Source organism: Coregonus lavaretus, assembly GCF_964263955.1.
Source record: "Coregonus lavaretus genome assembly, chromosome: 15".
NCBI classification, from domain to species: Eukaryota; Metazoa; Chordata; class Actinopteri; order Salmoniformes; family Salmonidae; genus Coregonus; species Coregonus lavaretus.
The window spans coordinates 39,820,157-39,845,418 of NC_140002.1; the positions used below are offsets into that span (position 1 = coordinate 39,820,157).

At 43.9% G+C, this 25,262-nt stretch overlaps 3 protein-coding genes across 4 annotated transcripts; 1 reads left to right on the forward strand and 2 right to left on the reverse strand.

The window, feature by feature from the left end:
- The first annotated feature begins 430 nt into the window (after positions 1-430).
- Positions 431-8,887, forward strand: LOC311142824 (WD repeat-containing protein 44-like). 2 transcript variants are annotated; one of them, XM_084178517.1, is made up of 20 exons: positions 431-1,005; positions 1,852-1,885; positions 2,410-2,487; positions 2,996-3,614; positions 3,862-3,995; positions 4,315-4,407; positions 4,538-4,674; positions 4,894-4,977; positions 5,091-5,197; positions 5,302-5,453; positions 5,629-5,767; positions 5,910-5,974; positions 6,151-6,267; positions 6,366-6,488; positions 6,632-6,823; positions 6,994-7,095; positions 7,187-7,302; positions 7,381-7,508; positions 7,617-7,763; positions 8,156-8,887. In XM_084178517.1, exons 1-20 carry the CDS (start codon positions 932-934, stop codon positions 8,242-8,244), a joined length of 2,730 nt encoding a protein of 909 aa, XP_084034643.1. In that variant the 5' UTR covers positions 431-931; the 3' UTR covers positions 8,245-8,887. The 2 variants fall into 2 exon arrangements, with proteins under 2 accessions (XP_084034643.1, XP_084034642.1); XM_084178516.1 differs by having other exon boundaries at positions 444-1,005; positions 5,910-5,983.
- Positions 8,769-18,620, reverse strand: LOC311142823 (U2 snRNP-associated SURP motif-containing protein-like). Its single transcript, XM_084178515.1, has 24 exons — positions 18,560-18,620; positions 17,806-17,899; positions 17,611-17,722; positions 17,399-17,508; positions 17,249-17,316; positions 17,055-17,149; positions 16,878-16,942; positions 16,559-16,724; positions 16,226-16,431; positions 15,533-15,576; positions 14,387-14,491; positions 14,213-14,279; positions 13,934-14,103; positions 13,619-13,781; positions 13,424-13,503; positions 13,232-13,319; positions 12,982-13,110; positions 12,609-12,804; positions 12,451-12,525; positions 12,310-12,373; positions 12,037-12,184; positions 11,655-11,765; positions 11,271-11,533; positions 8,769-9,490 (listed from the first exon to the last, which is right to left on the reverse strand). The coding sequence occupies exons 2-24, from the start codon at positions 17,890-17,892 to the stop codon at positions 9,361-9,363; spliced, it is 2,742 nt and encodes a 913-aa protein (XP_084034641.1). The 5' UTR covers positions 17,893-17,899; positions 18,560-18,620; the 3' UTR covers positions 8,769-9,360.
- A 440-nt stretch (positions 18,621-19,060) lies between these two features.
- Positions 19,061-23,627, reverse strand: LOC311142297 (UAP56-interacting factor-like). The gene is made up of 9 exons (XM_084177916.1): positions 22,841-23,627; positions 22,132-22,296; positions 21,875-22,011; positions 21,651-21,736; positions 20,761-20,833; positions 20,411-20,457; positions 20,241-20,315; positions 19,960-20,080; positions 19,061-19,805 (listed from the first exon to the last, which is right to left on the reverse strand). Exons 1-9 carry the CDS (start codon positions 22,959-22,961, stop codon positions 19,686-19,688), a joined length of 945 nt encoding a protein of 314 aa, XP_084034042.1. The 5' UTR covers positions 22,962-23,627; the 3' UTR covers positions 19,061-19,685.
- Between the last annotated feature and the right edge of the window lie 1,635 nt (positions 23,628-25,262).

A 25,262-nucleotide genomic window follows, 5' to 3' on the forward strand; every position in this document is an offset into this window, starting at 1 on the left:
AGGGTGGGACACAGCCAGTTGAATAAGACACTAAGCGTGATAGGAAAGCATCCATCAGGAAATGTGATTATTGTCAGGAAATCAAGACTGTGGAGCATGTATTGCTACAGTGTGGGCAGTATCAGAGGGAAAGGGAGAGGATGAGATTAAGTATGAGGGAGAAGGGGATACAGGAAATTAGTTTAAAGAGTATATTGAGTAGAACGTCGTTAGATATAGTATCACATATTTTGTTGTCTTTTTTAAGAGAAACTGGGTTGGCAGGTAGGATTTAGTTTATCCCCGTCACTGGCCCACACTCCAGTACGGTAGGTGGCGGTAATGCACCATAACGTTGGATGCCAACCGCCGATAAACCCCACTGAAGAAGAAGAAGAAGAAGAAGAAGAAGAGAAAGAGAAAGAGGGGGCTTGGTAGCTGTCAGATAAGTTCTCGCGAGATTTCCGTATGTGCGTTTTTAATCTTTTGGGGTGTTCTTCTTCCTTCTTGTTTATGAAGCTACCCTAAATTTGGTGCGGTTGCAGTCCTTTTTCGAGGAAGACCGCGGGAATGGGCAGTCGTTTTAGCGTTGAACTTTAGTTCAGAGTATTTATTTATGAATTGATTCAAGAAACTTGGTAGCTAGCTAAAGACTAGGGCCACCTTCTTCGTTAGCTAGCTGGCTACGTTAGCAATAGCGGCCAGTACCGGCAGTAGCTAGTACACACAGGTGAGTGGCCTCTCCCACTAGGCACATTAGCTAGTAGCTAGCTAGCAACATCTGGGTGTATCCTAGTTTTCAGTAGAGTACCCTTTTTTATTTCCTGTACGAATTGTATGTCTTCATCACTTCAAACCGACCACATCTCAATATTTCCCTTGTTGGAGAGGCACTGGCGTTGTATGCATCTAAACTAGCTAGGTAGCAAGCAAGTTCACGTTAGCTAGCTAAATGGCGTCAGATAGTGACACAGAGGAATTCTACGATGCTCCTGAAGACGTCAGTTTTACTCCATCTCCTAAAGTGTAAGTAACCTTTCTACTTACAGCTATTGCTAAAATAAAGCGATATCATGTGTATATACTGTGCTATTGGTGTTGAAAAACGTTCTCAGCTATGATGATGATGATGATGATGATGATGCTGGTCATTGAAATGAGTTCAACCAGATAATAATAAGGGGGAAAGGAGAAGATTAGTTGTGTATCGTCAGCGTAGCAGCGTAGCAAGTAATAATTATTTTGCTCATACATTGTGTCTCTTCTCTAATAAAGGAACGAAAACATTAGCTATAATTATTTGCAATAATAATCATAACAACAACAACGATGCCACCTGTCTGTGGATGATTTTGACTTGCCTTATTCTACTCCATCTTTTTAATGAGGCAAAAGGTTGTGGGGACATCAATTGCAAAGGATAATTTTGTTTTCGCCATGACCATATAAGGGGTCAAGTGTAAGGGAGCGAGAGAAGTGTGATTGACATGTCTCTTTGAGACACTCTCACACACACACACTTTCCTTTATATAATTATAGTAGAGTGATTGGAGATAACATAGCTACAGTGATTTTGGCTTCAACTGTTGCTTGTTGAAAGGTTTATTTGAACTAATTTGCTCAAACTTAAACTAACAGGAGAACTACATACCCTACATGTTAAGAATAAATTGTCTTTACGGTTGTCCTGTTTTTTTGTTTATTGTAATAATGTTAAAACAAGCATGATTTCTTTCAAACCTCTCATCTGTTTTAGGTGTTAAGACCATATGTGTCTGAAATGTAGCCTAAGCCCTAGTAAAGGTCATTTGATGAACCATATCAGGACTAGTCTTGTGACTAACACTTACACTTGTCTTTTTATTACTTAGGACACCTGCAAAGTTTGTCCTTCCCACACCTCAGGTATCTATTCTTCTTACTAGCATTTGACAGTAAAAAAACAATAATAATCTAAGAACCATCTCTTTTAAAAAAGCGTCTGCTAAATGGCATATTTTAAAGACTAGAGAGGGAAGTTTAACTTATGAGATATCAAAGACTGTAAGCCAGAGTGTTGGTTTTAGTTTAATCATTACTTAAAGGGCATAGCTGCTGGAGACTCTGGGTAACTACTTTCACATGAGCTAGAGGAGCGCCTTTAAGAGCTCTATTGGGGTTAAAGTTAAACCCAAAACACATCTTTACCCGGGGTTGTTTGCAATAAGCAGTTTGCTACTGCATGTCCTGAGGTGCCGGTGTAATGTTTGCAGTGTTTTACAGACTCTATTCAGGACATTGTCATCCCATTTACTAGTAAAATATAAAAAATCATAAGCACATCCCAGAATTTTTAAGTGTGTAGATGCACTGTAGGAGGTGCTAGTTTATAAAAGTACAGTGAGTCTCCCTGTCACTGTCCTTGTACATTTTGTTTTGTGTTCCTGCAGGGGGTGGTAGAGAGCCCAACAGTGGATGTGGCTGTTGGGCTGGCCCACCCTGAGGCACGCCAAGATGACTCCATCCAGGTACTCCCCCTCCTTATCTTCAAAGCTAGGCTAATGCTCATTAATCCCTACTCAGCTAGGGCATTGTGAATATGACATTATGAAAAAAGATAAGTTGGATTTTATTCCCTAGGATTTTTAATAGTTACTGATCCCCTGAGTATGTGTTGTTCATGTCTGTAAATGTGTTTTGATGGTTGCTGTGTCTTGGGCTCTATGTAAATGCTGCTAGTCTGTCACCCATGGTGTCAACAGGTGCTACGTTGTTTCTGCAGTAAATGTTTGGATGTGTGGCACGCCACTAAGTGGTGTAGGTCATCAACACATACACACAGTCCCTCAATGTGTATCTGTAATCCTTCTCCACGTCCCTCTCTCACCTTAAGTGTGGGGAAAGACCCCAACACTTTTATCAGAGAGAATACACTCATAGGACCACACAATCCTCATTAGAGAAACATCCTGTTATGAGTATATTATCCTTTTTGATGATTATATGTTTTCATCTGTGATGTCTTATCCCTCCTAGATCATCGACAGCATCATTGAGGAGAGCCAGAAGGGAAGTGCGGTGGAGGAGGCTCAACTGATGGGGGAGAGGAATGTTGATACAAGGGCAGAGTCAGAGGTGAAGAACGAGACTGTGGCCCCTGTAGAACCAGAGCGTCCCGCTATGGAACCTCAGCCTGTGGTTGAGAGATCAGAGCAGCCACAGGAACAGCAGGGAGTGTGTTCCATGGCTCTCCCAGACATCCCCAGCCCGTTGGCTGGGTCACACGAGCACGTCCAGCCCCCAGACATCACCAGCGCCCTAGGGCAGGGGCAGAGTCTACCAGACCTCCCGCAGGACCTCCCTGACCTTCCCCGGGTGTCTGCAGAGGACATGGACAGGGAGCAGAGACCAGCAGACATCCTAGACCAGGTTCCCCTTACAGACAAGCCGGCTGACTCCTCCGACCCAGGGCCTACTAAACCCCCACGGCAGTTCACTGTAGAGCCTGACATTGTGGCCAGCACCAAGAAGCCTCCACCCTCACGCCCACCCCCTCCCAGCGGAGCTCCTCCTCCACGGCCGCCACCCCCATCCCGGCCTGCTTTACCCCTCAGCAAGAAGTCCCAGGAGTGTATGAGGCCCACAGGACTGGAAGGTAAATAACACTTTGCTTGTTTACCCACACACTCAAGGTCAAGATAAAATGCTGATAGTCATGTCAATTAAATATGTTCCTGCAGGGATTTAATACATTGAGCTGAACACATTGACCTCTCATAACTGTTCTCATAGCTGTTCACTTCTACCCCCACACCTACTCATGATAATTTAGTTGTGTAACCATGGAGACAAGGTGACTGTGTTGACCTTTAACCCTCTGTCTCTGCTGTGTGATTGGCAAGTGTGTGCAACGGAGCTGGAGGAGCCATGTGGCCTGGTGTCTCCCAGCAGCACAGTAAGGAGCATCACCAAGGATCTGCAGCACTCTCTGGACCTGGCCAGCGCCACCAGTGGGGACAAGGTGGTCACAGCACAGGTCAGTGGGTATTTGTTTGCCATGCTTTCCATTGGCGCAGTGCACAGGTCCACTTATTGCTGCCCAGGAAGCCAATGTATATATTCTTCTGCACTTGGTGAAAACTTTGTCCTGACGAAGACCCAGTTTGGGGTTCAAATGTTGTCCTCTTCTGATTAAACACTTTGGCCGCAGCATACCAGTGTGTGGATTTACTTTTTGTTCTTTGTTCTCCTCTTTCAACAGGACTTTGACCCTTGCAATTCGGAATACCCCTTTGTCTTAGAATTAACACCAGTGTAGTAAGTGTGTGTGTGTGTATATTGGTGTGTTCCCACAGGAGAATGAGGATGAGCAGGCATCCAGTCCCATTGGTGACACTTTAGGTCCTCAGCGTCCACGATCCAACTCTGGCAGAGAGCTGACTGATGAGGTACGTTTCCTTGTCTTGCTCTTTCATTCATCCAGCCTTGAGCCCCTTTGTACAGGTTTTGTACTCTCTACACATACCTTTTGAGTGTTTGTTTCTAATTCATTGAGTGGCTGGGCTATCTCTGTAATAGGAGATCCTGGCGAGTGTGATGATCAAGAATCTGGACACTGGTGAGGAGATCCCTCTGATCCAGGCAGAGGAGAAGCTTCCCACAGGGATCAACCCACTCACATTACACATCATGAGGAGGACCAAGGAGTACATCACGTAAGAACTGCTCTCCCATCACTCAGACTAGTACTCTAATATATCAGGGGCTCACACCAATCCTTGGGCTATGGTTGAAAAACGTACAGCTATATATTCACTCCCCTGTGCTAACAGATTGCTTTGGTAAGTATATTGGGTAGCACTCGCATACATTGGAAAAAAATCCTAATACAAATCTTGAGGAAGATGTCTGTCTTTTTTTTTTTTTCCTGTCAGGAATGATGCAGCACAGTCAGATGATGATGACAAGGCCCAGGCTCCCTTGACCGACACAGATGGAGGGAAGCTGAAACAGAAAACGTAAGAAATGGCATGGTGCCCTGCCTCATGCTGTGGTTACAGTGTTTCCTCTCTGCTCTGACAGTCTGGGACGGTCTCATGGTGTTTTATGTGTCCTCTGTCTTCTATCCCAGCACTCGGCTGAAGAAGTTCCTGGGCAAGTCTGTGAAGAGGGCCAAGCATCTGGCTGAAGAGTATGGTGAGAAGGCCGTCAACAAGGTGAAGAGTGTCCGTGATGAAGGTATGCCAACCCACACAGCCCTCCCCAATCCCATATCCACACATCTTACTGCTGCTGTTTAGTCACTCTGCTGGGTGCTGTCTCACTGTGTGGTTGTGTCTCAGTGTTTCACAACGACCAGGATGACCCGTCGTCCAGTGATGATGAGGGGATGCCCTACACCCGGCCTGTCAAGTTCAAGGCAGCCCACAGCTTCAAGGGCCCTTTCGACTTTGATCAGATCAAGGTGGTCCAGGACCTGAGTGGAGAGCACATGGTAAGATTGTGTGCGTCTTTTGAGTGTATGTTAATCTATCAGTGCTTTCTTTCCATTGAACAACAGACCACTTCCATGACTGAAGCATACAGTATGTAACCGTGAATGCAGATGTAAACGTGAATATATATTCATGCATATTTGCTCAACCCTTGTTCTGTTGTCTGGTCCTCAGGGTGCAGTGTGGACCATGAAGTTCTCTCACTGTGGGAGGTTGTTGGCGACAGCAGGCCAGGACAACGTGGTGCGAATCTGGGTTCTGAAAAATGCCTTTGACTACTTCAACAACATGAGGATAAAGTACAACACTGAAGGTGGGTAGATCATGACCCCTAAAGAAGGGCTGAGCTCTAATGTTGTCTCTGAACAAAATAGTTTGTCTGCCACACCTTTGGTAAATGTAATGGTTGTTTGATGTGTTTCTCATGGTTCTTCCTTATGTTCTCTCTCAACCAGGTCGTGTGTCGCCCTCTCCCTCTCAGGAAAGCCTGTGTTCCTCCAAATCAGACACGGACGGTGGGGTGAGTAAGGTTAGGACCCATCAGTGACATAACCAGTCATGGTTAGAGTTGAGGGTCAGCTGTAAAACATGAAGAAAGTAACGTTATGGTCAGGGTTGCTTAGGGTAACTATACCAGTGTTACTGTTGAGACCTCAGCCCCAGCCTGACAGACAAGAGTTCCTCTTTTGTTCCCAGATGAGCAGTGTTCCTGAAGACCCCGATTCAGAGGACAAGAATCTCCCCTTCCGCCAAGTCCCCTTCTGCAAGTACAAGGGTCATACGGCTGACCTGCTGGACTTGTCCTGGTCAAAGGTGAGACTCCACAGGCCTTTCCTCTTCCCCCTTTTCAAACAACACTCCCAAATGCCGGTACACTGTGTCCTAGTATTCCCTGTGTTCTTTGATTCCAGAACTACTTCCTGCTTTCCTCGTCAATGGATAAGACGGTCAGACTGTGGCACATATCTAGGAGAGAGTGTCTATGCTGCTTTCAGCATATTGACTTTGTCACAGCCATCGCATTCCATCCTAGAGTAAGTGGGCCTCTATGAGCTTGTGTGCCTTTTGTCAGTGCATGTTTAGGTTGAAGTATGGACCTTTTTTAAGTGCAGAGTGAGTTGGCTACGTTTGAGTTCTGGCTCTGTTCACCAGACTGACCATCTGTTATTTCTCCTAGGATGACAGGTACTTCCTGAGTGGCTCTCTGGATGGGAAGCTGCGTCTGTGGAACATCCCAGACAAGAAGGTGGCCCTGTGGAACGAGGTGGATGGACAAACGCGCCTCATCACTGCTGCCAACTTCTGCCAGAACGGGAAGTACGCTGTCATCGGCACCTATGATGGCCGCTGCATCTTCTACGACACCGAGGTACAGTGGAGGGAGACGTACTGATCCTCAAGTTTGAAGGGCTAGTGAATAATCATTATTTCAGCCTATGTTTGATTCTTCTTTGAGTATTACAATGGCAGAACATAATTATGAAAATGAGGAACATTATAGAGGGTTCACCATTTTTTGAATGTCGGTTCTTATTTCAGCGCCTTAAATACCACACCCAAATCCACGTACGGTCGACCAGAGGCAGGAATCGAGTAGGACGGAAAATCACAGGTATCGAGCCTCTGCCTGGAGAGAACAAGGTATAGCCACGCTCCTGATGCCCTTTCTACAGACATGCCTCTCTGGCGATGACATACTAGTGACAGCGAAGTCTTTTTATTATGTTGGTAGATTCTAGTGACCTCCAATGACTCCAGGATCCGCCTGTATGACCTGAGGGACCTGTCTCTGTCCATGAAGTACAAGGGTTACGTCAACAGCAGTAGTCAGATCAAAGCCAGCTTCAGGTGAGAACGGCTCCTTCTCAGTCTGGCATGTTCTTGTATGTTGTCGGTAAGCAAACTGTCACTTTCCTTATTTTCCAGCCATGATTACTCATTCATTGTGAGTGGCTCAGAGGATAAGTACGTGTACATCTGGAGCACCTATCACGACCTGAGCAAGTTCACCTCTGTACGACGAGACCGCAATGACTTCTGGGAGGGAATTAAAGGTACCTAGATACTGTAGTGGTGCTCAGCTCTTTACGGTTGGTGATATGAAACACTGTCAGTTTGATTGTAGTGTCACTCCACTAAGTCCAGTCTCTGTTGTCTTTCAGCCCACAATGCAGTAGTGACATCTGCCATTTTTGCGCCACATCCTAACCTGATCGTCCCCCAGGAGGCGGGGGCAGAGAAAGCAGGGGCTGGGGCCGATGCAGAGTGTAAGAGCTTGGACTCTACTGACTCGGAGACCATTCCCTCAGGTACAGTATGCTGATTTATATACCTGTTTATGTATGCTGAGAGACTATTCAGAGCAGCGACTCATTAAAGCTGGAATCCTTAATGGTCAAACTGCCACGTCTGTTTGGGATATTACAACAAAGAAGTTACTACAAACAACAAACACTCGGACATCATTGCGCGAGCGATAGAACAGAATATGTACTGCAAATGTTTTTCTCACGCCGCCCGACTCTCCTCACCTCCGTTTTGTCCACAAAACAATAACAAAGTGCTGGGGCAGCCGTGGCGGTGTTTCCCACTAATGCGGATTCCATCTTTAAGAGTGATAAATGGATGGTATGATGAGTTGAGTGGATAGAAAAACACTTTGTATAGTTTCAATGCTAAACAGGGTATTTCTCGTCCACAGGGGCTCTGAAGACTGATCATACAGAGGTTCTGCTCTCTGCTGACTTCACCGGCGCCATTAAGGTTTTCATCAATGTAAAAAAGTACTGAGCACTTCAGCCTGAAAGGCTTCAACCTGAACCCTTACTGATCTGTCCGCCAATGTACAGTCCTACAATGGAAGCAGAGCAAACCGCTGCCCTACCAACGCTTCTAAAACCGGCCAATCGCCTACTGGTGAGTGCTCCGGGAGGGAGGAGTCATCCTCCGGAGAACAGGGACCCTAAAGTAGAGGATGATGGGAAGGTGGAGGAAGTGAACTGTAAATGGAGGAAGCAGCTCACTGATGTCCTGTCACATTTTGTTTTTCTTTTTTAACAAAGAACAAGTGTGCACTGTGTTTTGAAGTAAAGCAGGTTTGTGAGACAGGGTCAGACTGTATAGCAGGACCAGAAACTGGATCTGGTAACTGAGGGATGGATGGTTAAAATACACTGTAATGTAAGCTATTTGTCAGAGTGTAAGGGGTACACTGTCTTACTCTTAACTTTACTGCTTTTCTAGTTCCCCACGATCCTCCCTGCCAGGAATGACTGTCTTAAATTTTACAAAATAAGCACTAACGCCAATCATTTCAGTTGCAAATCTTCATTTGTCTGTCAGTGTGTATTGAAAAATAAAATGGAACCACAGAATATTTTTTTTTTTTTACATTGTTTATGATTCACTTAATAAAGTAATGGTTTTCTCATTTATAATGTGAGCTCATTTTTCCAATCAAGATGAGATTACCTTTATATTGAGGCAACCTTTCAATACGGTTTAGAAACGCTGAATGACTGGACAGGAGACAAATGTGGTCATTCAATAATGGTGCCCTCCACTAATTCATTCCCCAGCCTGGACAATGGACACATTGCCAATAGTGATTTATTGTGACGTCTCAGGGACTAGTCGCAATCTGAATGGGGTTTAAAAACAAATAGCAAAACAAAGAACTGTACAAATTAATGTTCAAACGTCATCTTACAAAAATTTGCCAAATCTTGACATTGGTACGGAGGGGAACAAACAGCTGTCAGTTGGTCTGCAGAGACAGTTCAGAGGCATTGTGGGGAAAGAAGCGCGTAGTGGTGCTCTGTCATGGTAAGCACTGGCGGAGCAGGGCAGTCCATGGGAGCCGCCTTGCCACTTCAGGGGGAGAGGCATGGGGTCCAGGCCTCAGGATCAGTGTTTGCTCTTCTTTGTCTTTTTGTGGGAGCGGTGTGGTGACCGGGAGCTAGACCTCCTCCACGTCTTCCTGGCTGGCGAGGGCGATCGGGACCGCTTGGACTTCTTGGGAGACTTTGACTTTGTTCTGTTGGACAGGTAGGGGATAAGAGTCAGTCAGCACATATACCGTGCCTTCGGAAAGTTCAGACCCCTTGACGTTTTCCACATTTTGTTAGGTTACAGCCTTATTCTAACATGTATTATTGTCCCCCCCCTCAATCTACACACAATACCCCATAATGACAAAGCAAAAACAGGTTTTTATAAATATTTGCTAATTTATAAAAAATTATATCACATTTACATAAGTATTCAGACCCTTTACTCAGTACTTTGTTGAAGCACCTTTGGCAGCAATTACAGCCTCGGGTCTTAATAATAATAATATGCCATTTAGCAGACGCTTTTATCCAAAGCGACTTACAGTCATGCGTGCATACATTTTTGTGTATGGGTGGTCCCGGGGATTGAACCCACTACCTTGGCGTTACAAGCGCCGTGCTCTACCAGCTGAGCTACAGAGGACCACGGGGTATGATGCTCCAAGCTTGGCAAACCTGTATTTGGGGAGTTTCTCCCATTCTTCTCTGCAGATCCTCTCAAATTGTCAGGTTGCACAGCTATTTTCAGGTCTCTCCAGAGATGTTAGATCGGGTTCAAGTGCGGGCTCTGGCTGGGCCACTCAAGGACATTCAGAGACTTGTCCCGAAGCCACTCCTGTGTTGTCTTGGCTGTGTGCTTAGGGTCGTTGTCCTGTTGGAAGGTGAACCTTTGCCCCAGTCTGAGGTCCTCAGCGCTCTGGAGCAGGTTTTCATCAAGGATCTCTCTGTACTTTGCTCCGTTCATCTTTGCCTCGATCCTGACTAGTCTCCCAGTCCCTGCCGCTGAAAAACACCCCCACAGCATGATTGTGCCACCACAATGCTTCACCGTAGGGATGGTAGCAGGTTTCCTCCAGACGTGATGCTTGGCATTCAGGCCAAAGAGTTCACTCTTGGTTTCATCAGACCAGATAATCTAGTTTCTCATGGTCTGCGAGTCTTTAGGTGCCTTTTGGCAAACTCCAAGCGGGCTGTCATGTGCCTTTTACTGAGGAGTGCCTTCCATCTGGCCACTACCATAAAGGCCTGATTGGTGGAGTGCTGCAGAGATGGTTGTCCTTCTGGAAGGTTCTCCCATCTCCACAGAGGAACTCTAGAGCACTATCAGAGTGACCATTGGGTTCTTGGTCACCTCCCTGACCAAGGCCCTTCTCACCCGACTGCTCAGTTTGGCCAGGCGGCCAGCTCTAGGAAGAGTCTTGGTGGTTCCAAACTTCTTCCATGATGGAGGCCACTGTGTTCTTGGGGACCTTCAATGCTGCAGAAATTTTTTGGTACCCTTCCCCAGATCTGTGCCTTGACACAATCCTGTCTCAGCGCTCTACGGACAATTCCTTCGACCTCACGGCTTGGTTTTTGCTCTGACATGCACTGTCAACTGTGGGACCTTATATAGACAGGTGTGTGCCTTTCCAAATCATGTCCAATCAATTGAATTTACCAAAGGTGGACTCCAATCAAGTTGTAGATACATCTCAAGGATGATCAATGGAAACAGGATGCACCTTAGCTCAAATTCGTGTCTCATAGCAAAGGGTCTGAATACTTATTTCATTTTCTATACATTTGCAAACATTTCTAAAAACCTGTTTTCGCTTTGTAATTGTGGGGTATTGTGTGCAGATTGCGGAGGATAAAAAAATATATATCTATTTTTGAATAAGGCTGTAACGTAACAAAATATGCAAAAAGTCAAGGGGTCTGAATACTTTCCGAAGGCACTGAATACTGAACACACATTAAATAGAAGAAAACAGGCCTTACTTTGAGGGAGAATTTCCTCTGTATTTCTGTGTCCGCTCCTCTGTGTCTCTACTACGGCCCCTGTCTCTGCTCCTGTCCCGATCTTCACTCCTTTTACTCTTCTCCTTGCCCCGTCCTTTACTGCTCTCCTCTGTCTTGTCTCTCCTCTCCTCTGTCTTGTCTCTCCTCTCCTCTGTCTTGTCTCTCCTCTCCTCTTTCTTTGATCTGTCTTTTGACTTTGGCGTGGATCTCTCTTTCTTCTCCTGGTCATCCTTATCAAACTCCTGAGGATCAATTGCAGCCAGGTGAGTTATTTTGTAAAATGTACAACTGCAGCTTTATGGTCCTTTGACCATTTTCTTTACTACTGGGCTTGTATGAAATTGAAGTACACTAAATACCCACCTTTTGTAGCAGCTTGTTCCTGTAGTGCTCTACCTGTTTCTGCATGTTCATCCTTGACTTCCTGGGCCTCTTCCCAGTCTCCAGCTCATCCTGGAACTTCATCACCTTCACCTGCAGCAAAGACAATATTGAGTGAGTACGAGATACTACACGTACATTCGTACACTAAGAACAGTGGGTCCAATTGTTGCATCAATTAATGGAAATCAACTGCCTTCAAGAACAGAATATTAGTCAAGCGTATTTGGGTTTTAGAAAAGCGCTATAGAGAAGACCTACGTATTATTATCAATATTAGTCGGTTGGTATGGTCAGAGTGAATTACTACTGCAGTGGGTTGTGTATGGTACTGTGTTGGTGCCACTAGACAGTGTGTGCTTGCCTCCAACTCTCTCAGCCTGCTCCGCTTGCTCTCGGACATCTCAAAACTACTGAGGGAGCTCTTGAAGTCAGCACTGTCGTACTTAGATGGGCTGTCATCATCGCTGCTGTCACCCTCTGACTCCCCATCTCCTTCCTTAGTGTTAGCGCTGCAGGGGAAGAGACGATGAGAGTCTACAGCAGGACTGCAAGACAGGCTACATGATGGTAACTCTGAAAAAGCCTTCCCAAAAATGTTAACATCTTTTAAAGATGGCTTTCACCAGGTTCTTACCTTACATTCAAGTTGTTCCCAGAGTATTGCTCTCCCACAGTGTCCCATTTGGATTCAGTGTTAGCTGAAAGAGGAAGAGGCAGTGTGAGGGTTAGGAGTAGAGATGTGATTGTGGGGTTTACAGTGCTGACAGTACAGTACCTTGTGGGAGAGCTTCAGCATCGTCCACCCTCTCCCATTTAGACAGAGCCACTCTGGAGTGTGCCAGGTCATCCACTGGAAAACACAAACTTACATCAAGTCCACAGCTTATAAAGCTTGTAAGGTTTTTTTATAGAAATTCGGCCAGATTGACCTACAAGGCATTCCGTCGATGTCATCCATGGGAGCGCCCAGGGGAACTCCGTCAATGTCATCAACAGGCACCCCATCCAGGGAGGCAGGGTCCCAGGCCAGGGGCGAGCCGTCGAGATCGTCCAGCGGAGCTCCGTCTAACGGTGCCCCGTCCAACGGTGCCCCGTCCAATGGGGCTCCATCCAGGTCTGGAGACACCATCTGAGGTGAGATACCCAGCCCACATAAACCAATTACGCTAAATTCAGCTCTGCTTCTAGCTGCATTGTATATTTACACACACTATCAGAGAATTTAAGGCATCAGTCAAATAGGCATTGATCAAAACTATTTTCCATGTCTTGTCCAGGAAGGGTCCTGTCCTGATAGCCAGCTCACCTCTACCCTCTCGATCACCTCCTCTCCTGCCTTGACCAGACCCAGAAAGATATTCTGCAGCTGGATCAGGTAGGGCTCTGGGTATACGGCCCAGTCTTCCCAGGCCCTGAAACAGCCCATTATCTTTTGCTGAGGAGAGAAGACAAATATAGGTGAGTGTTAATGTATTTGCTCTGGCCAAAGCAACAACAGCTCACAAGCAAGGAAAAAGGTAATAAAGCATTGTCATTTTTTAAACCACACTTATTACCTTGAATTGTTCAGCTTGTAGTCTTGCTTGTATGTTTCGATATGCATCACTAATGTCACCAAATATCTGAGGCAATTTTGCTTCAAAACTGAAGGAACAAAGAAACAGTGAAAAACCTTAGATGGACACAGTATGACCACTGAGCCTGTGTATTATATAATTACAGACTTATCTAAAACAGACTTTTCTTACTATTTGCGATAATAAGATGCATTGGCAACTTTGGCACAGGAGTTGTACAAGATGTCAGATACCAGGTACAGTCTGGCAATCTGTGGGAATAAAGATGGACATGACCAATGTGAGTAATATGTCATGTGAATGTGGTTGATCATGCACATGCGAGACTCATAGGATAGACCCCTGTACAGGAGGTGGGTAAGGAACCTTTTTCTGTAGGGGTGTCTGAAGGAGAGAGAGGGACTCTGCGATGCACCCCACCACCTCCTCCGCTGCTTCTGCTCTCTCCAGACAGAACAGCATAGCATCACCAACGTCCTCCCTACGAGGGGTGAGCCCTCTGAGCAGTGTCTCCAGTCTCTCTCTGTGCCTGGAATAAACACACAGGTTTTGTTGCCCGGAGAAGGTTGAATTTCACCAAAGTCCGTTTTCCCATAACATGTAACATTCATCAGAGAATGCTTTTCAATCTGCCTCAGAACCTCGCTCCCTCCCAGCCCCTGTAGGTACAGCTACACTCACTCGGTCTTGAGCTGGCCCTTTTTAAGCTCCTCCTCCTGAGAGGGAGACTCGTCCTCCTCTCCCGCCTCCTCATCTCCATGGAGGTAGGGGTTCAGGAGGGGCGGCCTCCAGATGGAGCCCCCACGGAACATCCGGAAGTCTGCCGTTCTCCACTCACTGGGGGGCTCGCCCTGGGGATGGAGGGAGAGGGACACGGATGAGGCACAGCAGTGAGTAGAGTAGGGAGATGGACTCATGGCCATAGGGGTGTAGCCAGGACAGATTAAGAGCATGACCTACCTGGAGAATGGAGTAGAGTTTCCAGCGGTAGTACACCTGCTCTTGGCTTTTGTTGTCAAACAGGAACCTGAAATCATCAACAACAACAAAAAACAGTTTAAAGATGAGTTTAAAAATACATATGACAATTGATATGACAAGAGGGAAAGAGAACGCTCAGCAATGGCACCTTACCTGAAGTCAGGGTTGTTCTTCTCTTTGCTCATAATGATGGCTTCAAACATGGGTCCCTCACGCACCACAAACTCTATCATCCTGTGGATGAGGCCTAACAGATTTCTGTGGAGTAAAAGGAGAGGGGATGAGAGACCAGATGCGGTGACTTGTCCCCCATCATCCAGACCAGTGGCCATGTCAAAGCTCTCACTGCACACTGGCACAAGCCCCTTAACCTCTCTCTCTGTCTCTCTTCTATAACATTGTCCCTCTGCCATCATTTGTCACAGCAATGTTGAGGATATGTTGTGTGTTGTCTGCCCACACACGAGTGAGTGGGGGAGACTGTCTGTCCCTAGTGTGCAGAAGGTGACCATGCCGTGTTTCCTTGTGTCATGTGTGTAGAATATTTTTCTTCTCCCCCAAAATAGTAAGTGTATAAATGAAAAAGTGGGACTATATATATATATATATATATGAGTGACAACATTACTTACTACTATTAGCTACTACTGATTTTAATCTAAAATGCATCTGCCTTCTAGCTGTATCGGTCTGCAGTGTCTCAGCCAACCCAGGTAGGAAGAACCACGGTTGCCACTGAAGTTAGTACCAGTATGTTGGATATAGGCCTAACTCACTGACTCCAACACTCACTTAAGTCTAACAATCTATTTTCCCGACAGAGGATTACAATGGTGTCATTTACTAATCTAATGAGGATGACATGAATTAATAAACTGAGGGCTTTGCTTACAAGGCCAAATATTCACTTTAACCATGTTCAACTGAGACCCATGGCCCCCCTACTAGTCATATACAGGGCCCCCAGTCCTAAGCAGCAGGGGTTACCAATTCCTTGAACATAGGCCATGTTGTCAACAAGATGGCTTAATGCAGACCAATGTTAGAACAGGACACAAACTATGAGACACATGTAGGGAGAAAAGCACAAAAACAGTGTTATGTTCTCAGCTGTCCTCTCCCATTAGTCATGTACATACAGACGTAGCACTTAGGACTGGGGCTTCCTGTCGGTCACATACGTACACAGGAACAGTAGACCAGGGCAGGGCCTCTGTCCTCTAACACTGTGTTCTGTCTGTGAGAACGGCTGGTCAGTCGTAGTAGCAGTAGTAGTAAGAATGGATAGAGAGTGTGTACCTTTCTGTTGGGATAACCACTTTGACTACGGCTTCGGACAGAGTCTGTTCGTGAAGTCAAATCAAATAGTGAAGATATAAAAAAAGTGAGTATATATACAGATGAAACACTGCAGGATACATACAGCATAGAAAACGACGATAGCAGTAACAGCTATACATTATTTGAATGAGGGGAAAAAGGTCCCACATTCGAGAGACGGCTACACTATTGTTAAAGTAAATGATCTATACTATACCCCCACCCTCTTAATTTTACAGTAACATTTTGATTGCATATGGTTCTGTAACAATACCTCATAACTCCATCTGGGTCAAACCCCCTGCCTTAGGACATATCCTAAAACTAAGACACTACTAGTCTAAGGAATAGATTCATAACATGTCTATACATGCACCACAGGACAAACCAACTAGAATTTAAACTGAGAAATGGAACTCGGAACTGCTACTTCAGAATATGACCGTCACATGGTCTTGTTTGTGCATTTAAATGCAGTTCTGAATTCTAGATCAAATTTTAAGCAATGTCCAATTGATTGATCCTATGATAAATATCACCCTGCATAGGATATCTACTACAAACATACCTAAAATTGGCAAATTAACTGTAGTGTAAAACAAAGTCAAAAAATATAACCTTGAAAAAGAACCATGCATACACCCTACAGTGTTCAAAAAGGAGCCAACCTACCTTGTCAAACTCCTCCTTGGACCTGCCCCATGGCTTGGTAAAGTCATTGCGGAAGCGGTCTCGGGGCTGAGCATTGAAGGGCAGGCCAGAGGGGGGTGGGGGGGTGGAGATTTTCAGTACCCCTATGGGTGTATAGAGAGGCTGGGGAGGGATGCGAACAGCTTTCCCCCATCCCAGCTTCATTTCAAAACCCATAACCATTTTACCTGCAGAAAAAGAAGTAATGATCCTACATGAGCCAAGGACATAGTCAACGGAACACTTGACAGGGCATTTATCATCTGGCAGTGTTTCCTGTATAGTATGTTTAATATTCTCTTATCACAGACTCACCGTCTAGAGCAGCCAAGGCCCTCTCTGCATCTTTCCTGGTCATAAAGGCCACAAAGCCTCTGTTTGTGACCCTGGTACGTTCCTCATCACTACGGGGCCACATGATCTTCACGCTTGCCAGGGGACCATACTTGCCAAACTCTTTGCAAAGCATTTCTTCATTCATCTGTCACATTATATAAAGTATCATTTCAACACAGTTTCACAAGAATGCAGTCAGCATTTAAGTAAGTTGAATTTATCCCAAACAAAAGAAGAGCAAGAGACTGAATCTTTATCTCCTTTGTCAAAACATCATAAGCAGATAAAGTTCCTTTACCTTTGGGTTAATGCAGCCAATATACAGGTTGGTTGTGTTCGGTGTTGCTGGGTCATCATCAAATACTGAAAGAAGACATGTATATTCCGCTAAACATGTAAAAGCTACTGAGGGTTCATCTTTGATTTGGACTAAGGCCATTATTTTTCCACTGCATGGGACAGATCTGGCACTTACTTGATCGTCGTGTTAATGGTATGTCCAAGTCTCCATATCCTCCTCCAGGCTCATTTTTCTTATTTTTGTACCTTTCTTCACGTTCCTCCTGTATTCTATGAGAACAGAGTCATTTCATACAAAAAATGTAAACAACAAATTGGTAAAATAAATAGTGAAACAACATCATTTACTACAGCATGTCAAAAACATACTGCTTTAGCTCCTCTTTAAAAAGTTCAAGGTTGCTCTTCTTCTTCTCCTCCGTCTTCTTTTTAACAATCTGTGGACCAGACAAACATAAGGGGACAAAATAATGTATAGTATTATCTTGTATACAGTAGTAGATTCACATGGACACTCACAGGCCTTCTGATTTCAGAAGAGTGTGCTGGTGAGACATTCTGGGACACTGAAGTAAACTTGGTGTTCGGTCGGTAAAGCTTGCTCTTTTTGACTTCTGCTGCTTCCTCTTCTGCAAAATAATTCAATAGAAAGTGTAACCATGTAGCACTAAAATAAGTGTTCACAACATAGACCCCACCAGAGCTGGATTAGCCAGCATGTTTCTGCTCACCTTTAGTTGCATTCACGATCCCCCCACGAACAAACGTTTTCACCCCACTTTTGTCGTTACTGTCAAAAGATGCTAAGAACTCTTCAAAAACTTCAGCTGCTTTTTCTTCTTCCTGGAAATGTGATATTGTTTTAAAATTGTAAGAATAGACCTACACTTTGTTGCAGATATCTATAAATGGGTCAAATCTCTTACCTTTTTCTTCAGATCTTCTTGTTCTCTCTTGGTCAATGTTCTCTTAACACCTACTGGTTTCCCTTTCTTGACATTTTTGTCTGCCATGCTGATACTGCAAATAAACGGAAATACTGTCAGTGTCATGTTGAGAAAATGTAGATACATCCGACTCACTCACACACACCTGTATTTTTTGTTGTTGCGAGGTACAGTTCTTCTGAAACTGTGGGTACCCATTTGCAAAAGCTCGCAGTATGCAACTTCATGCACACTTATTACAACTGCAGATGCATGGATCTTAGTAAATAGTTAGCAAAGATCTGTAACGTTAGCTAGCCAGGTAAATAACTTAGTTGTCTAGTTAGCAGTAGCGAGCTTGATGTGGCCATCCGCCTAACATTGTAAAGCTGGCTAGCTACACGTCATCATATTTGTTGACTGTAACTTACCTGCACATTTCTGTCGCCAGATACGAACCCTTGTTAATTAATATCTAGCCAGCTATCATTTGCCCCTTACTCTAGTTAGCTAGCTAACTCCGTTGATACGAGCCCTGACAACCTCCTCCCTCCCTCCACTACAATCACTGTGGCTCGCTAGCTAGCTAGGCCAGATTTCGCATGCATGTCGTGTGATCTGGCGCAAAGCTTTGCTACGGCGATAATTTTTTATTTACTGCAATAATTTTTTTAAATAAAATAAATGCTTGTTTTGAATTATCTACATCGCAATAAGTATGGATCATTGACACTAAATGTTACACATTTCTTACCGTAGAAATGTACAATGCGTTTGTTATTGCTCCACCATTTTGAATAGACAAAAATGGACATAGCGGAAAAGTGATGTCACTTCTCATTCTGACCAATAAAATGGTCGTCACTAGTTAACACATCCACAAAGTCCTAAACTCCGCCTATTTCTACAATTGATCTAATCTAAACCTTAACCCTAACCACACTGCTAACTTTATGGCTAACCTTAAAATAAGACCAAAAAGCACATTTTGTGTTTTCATGCATTTTTTACTATATAGCCTGTGCTACTTTGTGGCTGTGATATCTAGTGGACCGCCCCACACACCTCCACTTCAGTTTGTCGGCGCTTTCAGTAGGCTATAATAAAATCATCAAATCATAACAAACATAGAATGTGATTTAGCTATGTATTCTATTTCAGTTAATCAAATCTATTGTAACAAAAAATGTGGCTATGTGATCTTTACTCAATACATCTGTAAGTCCAAGTAGGCTACATGTATAGAAAATGTATTGATGACCAAATAAATGAAACATTTAATTATATTACGTTTTTAAATAAGTAGCTATATTTCGTAGTTAATTTACAACTCATGTGAGCAACTGAATGACAGTAAGTAAACAAGCAAATCGAAGGACACAAGTTGCTCACGACTTCATTCAACTGTAATAGTCTCATTTAAATTAATGTTTGACATTTTATCAGTACATTTCCAGAGGCGCTGCTGTAAACATAATGTAATATGGCCTCCATATACATGCCAACCCCATAGGAAAGTGCTATAAATACTTTGGGTAACAGGCTGAGGTCACTGTCCTAACCTCACATGGTATTTCCCAAAATAAATGTGTGTCTACTGTCTATTTGAAGAGTATATAAATCTGTGTAGCCTGTCACTTCAGCTTCTTTATCACTTGTGATTTTGAGTTCTGTATTAATTGAATGTCTAGCCTTTTCCCGAGGTCAAAACAGTTTGTAAACAAGAAAACAAGAAAAGTAATTAAAATGTGTGCCATACATACTAAAATAAACATCAATATAAAGTGTCTTCAAAACGTGAGCATATTGGAAGGGTTAAGAGGGTGATTAATAAGATGCTTTTGATATAGGTTACAGACAGCACAGATCCTCAACAATGATCACTGTAGTATGACAGTCCGGCCTCTGCCTCTTCCCCTGCCACTGCCTCTCTGTGGACCCTGTCCTGGGCCTGCCCAGATTCTCATACCAGTGAAGCGGTCATTGAGGGTCACTCCCGTCTGAAAACCAGGAAACAGTCACGGTGACATCATTATTTATAAAGAGAAGGTAGCTGGTGGAACGACCATAGAATTAGGAATTAGAATCAGAATTTCACAGGATCTCTATGCTAAAGACATCGAAACGTTCTAAACACTGGTAATGGCATATCACCTGATTTATAGTGGCCTTGAAGTTAAATCTGAGAGGGATGCCTTTGGGCTGGGGGGACGTCCCACCCCCTGTCCCTGATGGACTGGATCGGTCCATCACTGTGGCCTGCTTTGCCTTGGCCCTGAGAGAGATCAGGTAAAGACACAGGACAGATAAGGATGAGCTTTTGTAGCCTATCTGAATGCACATAATTAGAAATAAAACCTTTATTTTGTACAGAACCCACAAAAGCCTTTCAGTAAAACAGGGCTGCAGTGTGTACTACTGTATGTGCAACTCACGCCTGCTCCGAGTTGGCTTTGGAGTTGGGAAGTGACACCGTCAAGGTAGAAACACCGGAGGGCGCCTTTTTCCAGCTATATCAGTTAATGTTAGAACATATAATGATGAGCAATACTACCAATATAATTTTGTTTATTTGTCACAAGCAACCACAGTGATGTTATCTCACCTTCTAACCTTTTGGTACTTATCAATTTTTCCATTTGCTGCAGGAAACTAGAAGGAGGGGAAAGATGAAAAATGTACATGTAAGGGTTTATTTTCCTATCATGCTGTGTATTCGTTCAGATTAATTAGTAGGTATTAGACACTGTACTAAGATCATCTATTGCAAACCATAAAAAACAGTATTCATTGAACAGTACTCAGTAATATGCCTTGTTTTACTCATGCTGAACATGACCTCTGTTTGCATGGCTCTTACTATAAGTGCAGTGATACATTCATTCCTCTGAACAGCATTGCATGGCCTACTATGGGTTGTGTATAAGTGTTATAAATGTGAAAATAACAAAATACCCCTCTGTTTAGGACAAATGGCTTTGCACTGCCCTGTCTCTGTTTGGGCTGGAATGGTGGCTTCTTCTGCCCTCTGAATTGGGGAGGAGGCGTAACACGGTGACACAAGAATCATACCCATAAAGAGACTGTACAAATCAAATGAAAAAGACAAACAATATCCCTAGCGAAATCCCTAAGAATAAAAGTACATGGAATTACGAACAAATGGAATCAATGTGTTTCACACATTACATTTTAGTCGTTTAGCAGACGCTCTTATCCAGAGCGACTTACAGTTAGTGAGTGCATACATTATTATTATTTTTTATTTTTTCATACTGGCCCCCCATGGGAATCGAACCCACAGCCATGCTCTACCAACTGAGCTACATCCCTGCCGGCCATTCCCTCCCCTGCCCTGGACGACGCTGGGCCAATTGTGCGCCGCCCCATGGGTCTCCCGGTCGCGGCCGGCTACGACAGAGCCTGGATTCGAACCAGGATCTCTAGTGGCAGAGCTAGCACTGCGATGCAGTGCCTTAGACCACTGCGCCACACACATAAACCTATCTATCAAAATCATATGTCATAACTCAGTAAATTGCTAATATAATTTTACTAGGCATACATACATTTACATAAGACTAGAGTAGGTTCCCAAAGCTCAAGTCCTCTGACCCTGAAGCTACTAATTTGAATGTTTCTTAACTTCATAACGGATGAACAAATTTTGTGTTTACAGAAACATAATATAATGACATACATTCACATCATGTATATATTATACACACATAAAACCCATGCATACATAAAACCCATGCACTCAGAGAGAAGGAAAGCCATGTCAGAGTCTATGAGAATCTTATGCATTATAAAAGTGCTGTGATATAATGCTGTGCATGCTGTACCTTCTCAAAGCTCCTGGAGGACCGCTGTATGGTTGATAAAACGCACACTTGAACAACGGTTTATGTTTTCCAAACTGTGCTCCTTCCTTATGGTAATAAAAAAATTAATTACCTTTTGTCATATCTGACCAATAACTTGGACTAAACATTATGTGTACTTACTACATTGTATCATATTCACATATTGGAAAAGTACAATTGTCAGTCATTTGCTGTGCACATACCTTTGTGTTAAAAGGAGGTCTTTTTAAAGGGCTCACACCTTTGAGGTGATGTGTTCCAAAGGGAGTCTTTCTGAGATATGGTTTTAGTCGGTAATAGCCAGGAATGTGGGGTCCCATGTACCGCGATTTGTATGGTCCTAAAAAAAGAATTATAGCATAATCAGCTCCTTTCTCAAAGAGTGTGATGATATGGTAATGATGAATGTCTTCATATGGAGGGATATGCAAGCGATGAGTGACCAATACAGTAGATCTACCTTGCTGGAATTGATAAGGGCCTCGTCTGAAAGGAAATGTCTGCTGTTGTCCTGCCCTGTCCAGTTTCTTGAGGACAGTGTTTTTGTTTGTGGTACGTCGGTCCCGGGCCTTGTTGGCAGCCTTATTTGCCTTGTTCTTCTTTTTGTTCAGTTTGATGATGTCATCTGGGAACAGGAAAGTAAAGCTGTGTTTTGGATGAGGGTAGTCATTGACAATTGAAGCATGCACTCCAAGCTGAAATCACTCACTTTCTCTTGTCATTTGAGAAGCTGAATCCATTACGTGTAAGGGGAGCTAATGTGGTTCAAAATTACAGTGGCATTATGTCTGCGATGTTCAATACAATATAACAATAATGGATGAGCTCCCCTGAGATCTCACCAGGATGGGGTTTTAATAGCAGGCCTACATCTCCATTAAAGCACCACAGTTTAAAGTGGCATATTACATAAAGACTAAAGGAGAATAAGAAATCAGTTTGTTGATGTGTAGGCTATGTAGGTTGTGGTGTAGGGCCATATCAGACCAAGATGCCTACTTATGAGTCAAATTAAAATATTGTTATTGTTCAATAAGATTTAATAATAAAGCAATTCTTGTTGCACTATGTAATATATTAAGACATGACCTTGACTATGCTTTGTTTAATGGAACAAAATTTGATTGGTTAACATGCATATTGCAAAGAATCATGAGGAAATGTCCAACCTAGTGACAAGTCAATCTTCTCTGATGTGCGGGGCTGTTGCGCCTCTTGCGGTTCTGACTCCTCCATAGCAGTGGGTTCAGGTTTGGCGGTGGCTGCATCTGCAGTGGTTGTGATGTCCATTATTCCTGTGTCGCACGCAGGGGCAAACCTTTGACGCACTGTATGGACTTCTCACTTATTATGGTCTCAAATGTACCCTACGTTTTCCTCCACAAGTAAAGTAATGATAATTCACTGGTAATTATGCCTAAGACTTAAAATTAAAATTAAAAAAGATTGTAGACTATATTTTACTCAAACTTCTCTCATACATTGAGGCCCTCTTGCTCCTAGGCAGCTGGTAAAGTTTGTCTGTTGCGCTGATAATGTCCAGAGAAGAGGCAACCCAACCCTGTAATGAATTCAACCAACTGCATGACAGAGCCTAAAATAGCTCATGTTCTAACAGTAGCATTAGGCCTCTCGGCAAGAAAAACATTTGGTAGACCTATTACAAAGTAGGCCTAGACCCTGTGCGCAACAGAAATCACACAGTGTGATTATTAATGATAGTAAAAATACTCACAATCAGCAACATTATCTTACAAAACATTTACGTAGGCCTGTCATCTTCACATTTTTGGAGACGAAGGGTTAATCAAACCACACAATTTAGTTTTGGTGGGAAATACATAGTTGTGATTAGTTCCAGGTGCAAAATGTTAATATGCCTAATCATACAGGTCTGTATTGGGACCTGTTTATAACTCCAATAGTTTATAGACAGGTAATAGCACAGATGTGATTATGTTCCCTGCTCCCTGATAAGAAAAGGTGTGTACCTCTATTCCAAAACGTCCCATAGGCCACCAAGGTAAAATTAGTTTTGTATCGGATATTCGGTGGCTATACCATTCTCTCATTAATAGCTATTGAACCAAGCATTCCATGACTATGAAGATGGCATATTCTGTATCAGGGGTGGATGGAGAAGAATCCACACTTTTTTATTTAATTTTTATAATACGATTTTGGATTTCAATCTTCAATAGCTCTTACACAAAGTGTGCCATGACTATGATAATGATATATTCTGAATCAGGGGAGGATTGACAAAAATCCACAGCTTTTTTATTTTGGAAATGTCTTTGTTTTTAGTTTTTTTTGGGGGGGGGGGTCAATCTTCAATAGCTCTTAGACAGAGATGCGTACATAGATTTCCCTCGCCCTCCATTTGGCAAATCTGACCATAACTCTATCCTCTTGATTCCTGCTTATAAGCAAAAACAAAAGCAGGAAGCACCAGTGCCTCGGTTAATAAGGAAGTGGTCAGATGACGCAGATGCTAAACAACAGGACTGTTTTGCTAGCACAGACTGGAATATGTTCCGGGATTCTTCCGATAGTATTGAGGAGTACACCACATCAGTCACTGGCTTCATCAATAAGTGCATCGATGACGTCGTCCCCACAGTGACTGTACGTACATACCCCAACCAGAAGCCATGGATTACAGGCAACAGCCGCACTGAGCTAAAGGGTAGAGCTGCTGCTTTCAAGGAGCGGGACTCTAAGCCGGACGCTTATAAGAAATCCCGCTATGCCCTCCGACAACCATTAAACAGGCAAAGAGTCAATACAGGACTAAGATTGAATCGTACTACACCGGCTCTGACGCTAGTCTGATGTGGCAGGGCTTGAAAACTATTACAGACTACAAAGGGAAGCACAGCCGCGAGCTGCCCAGTGACACAAGCCTACCAGACGAGCTAAATCACTTCTATGCTCGCTTCGAGGCAAGCAACACTGAAGCAGGCATGAGAGCATCAGCTGTTCCGGATGACTATATGATCACGCTCTCCGTAGCCGATGTGAGTAATACTTTTAAGCAGGTCAACATTCACAAGGCATTTTGGAGCAGATAGAGGATCAGCTTTGCTTTTACTATATTGTATTGACTATGGAGACCCACTCAGTGATCCTCAATCTGCCCTCCTCAGGCTTTGAGAATGCACGCCTACATCGTCCATAACCTTTATGTGTAAGTGCATCCGGTCAGCTGTTTGTTGGTTCTGCCTGTAGGTTCGAAGCCTGGCTGACGCGACCCACGTGACCACACAGCGAGGAAGAGCTGCGACTCACTGGCCTGGACAGGAGGTTGTTTGTTAATACAATATTTGCTCAGAAATTGTGCGGACTCATTGATTGGTTCTCTCAAAAGGTATTTTTTTCTTGGGGGCTGTGTGTGGCTCTGCCTGTGGATGTTTGAGTGATAAAGACAGAGGAGAACCAACCAAGCCCCCTTTATTATCAACGCATCACAACTAGCTAGCTGCTGTTAGCTAATCACCACTAATCACCACTTGTCCCAAAGCTAGCACCAGTTAGCCTTGAGCTAGCCTTGAGCCAGGCCCATCTCCCGGCTATCCACCTCTCTGTCAA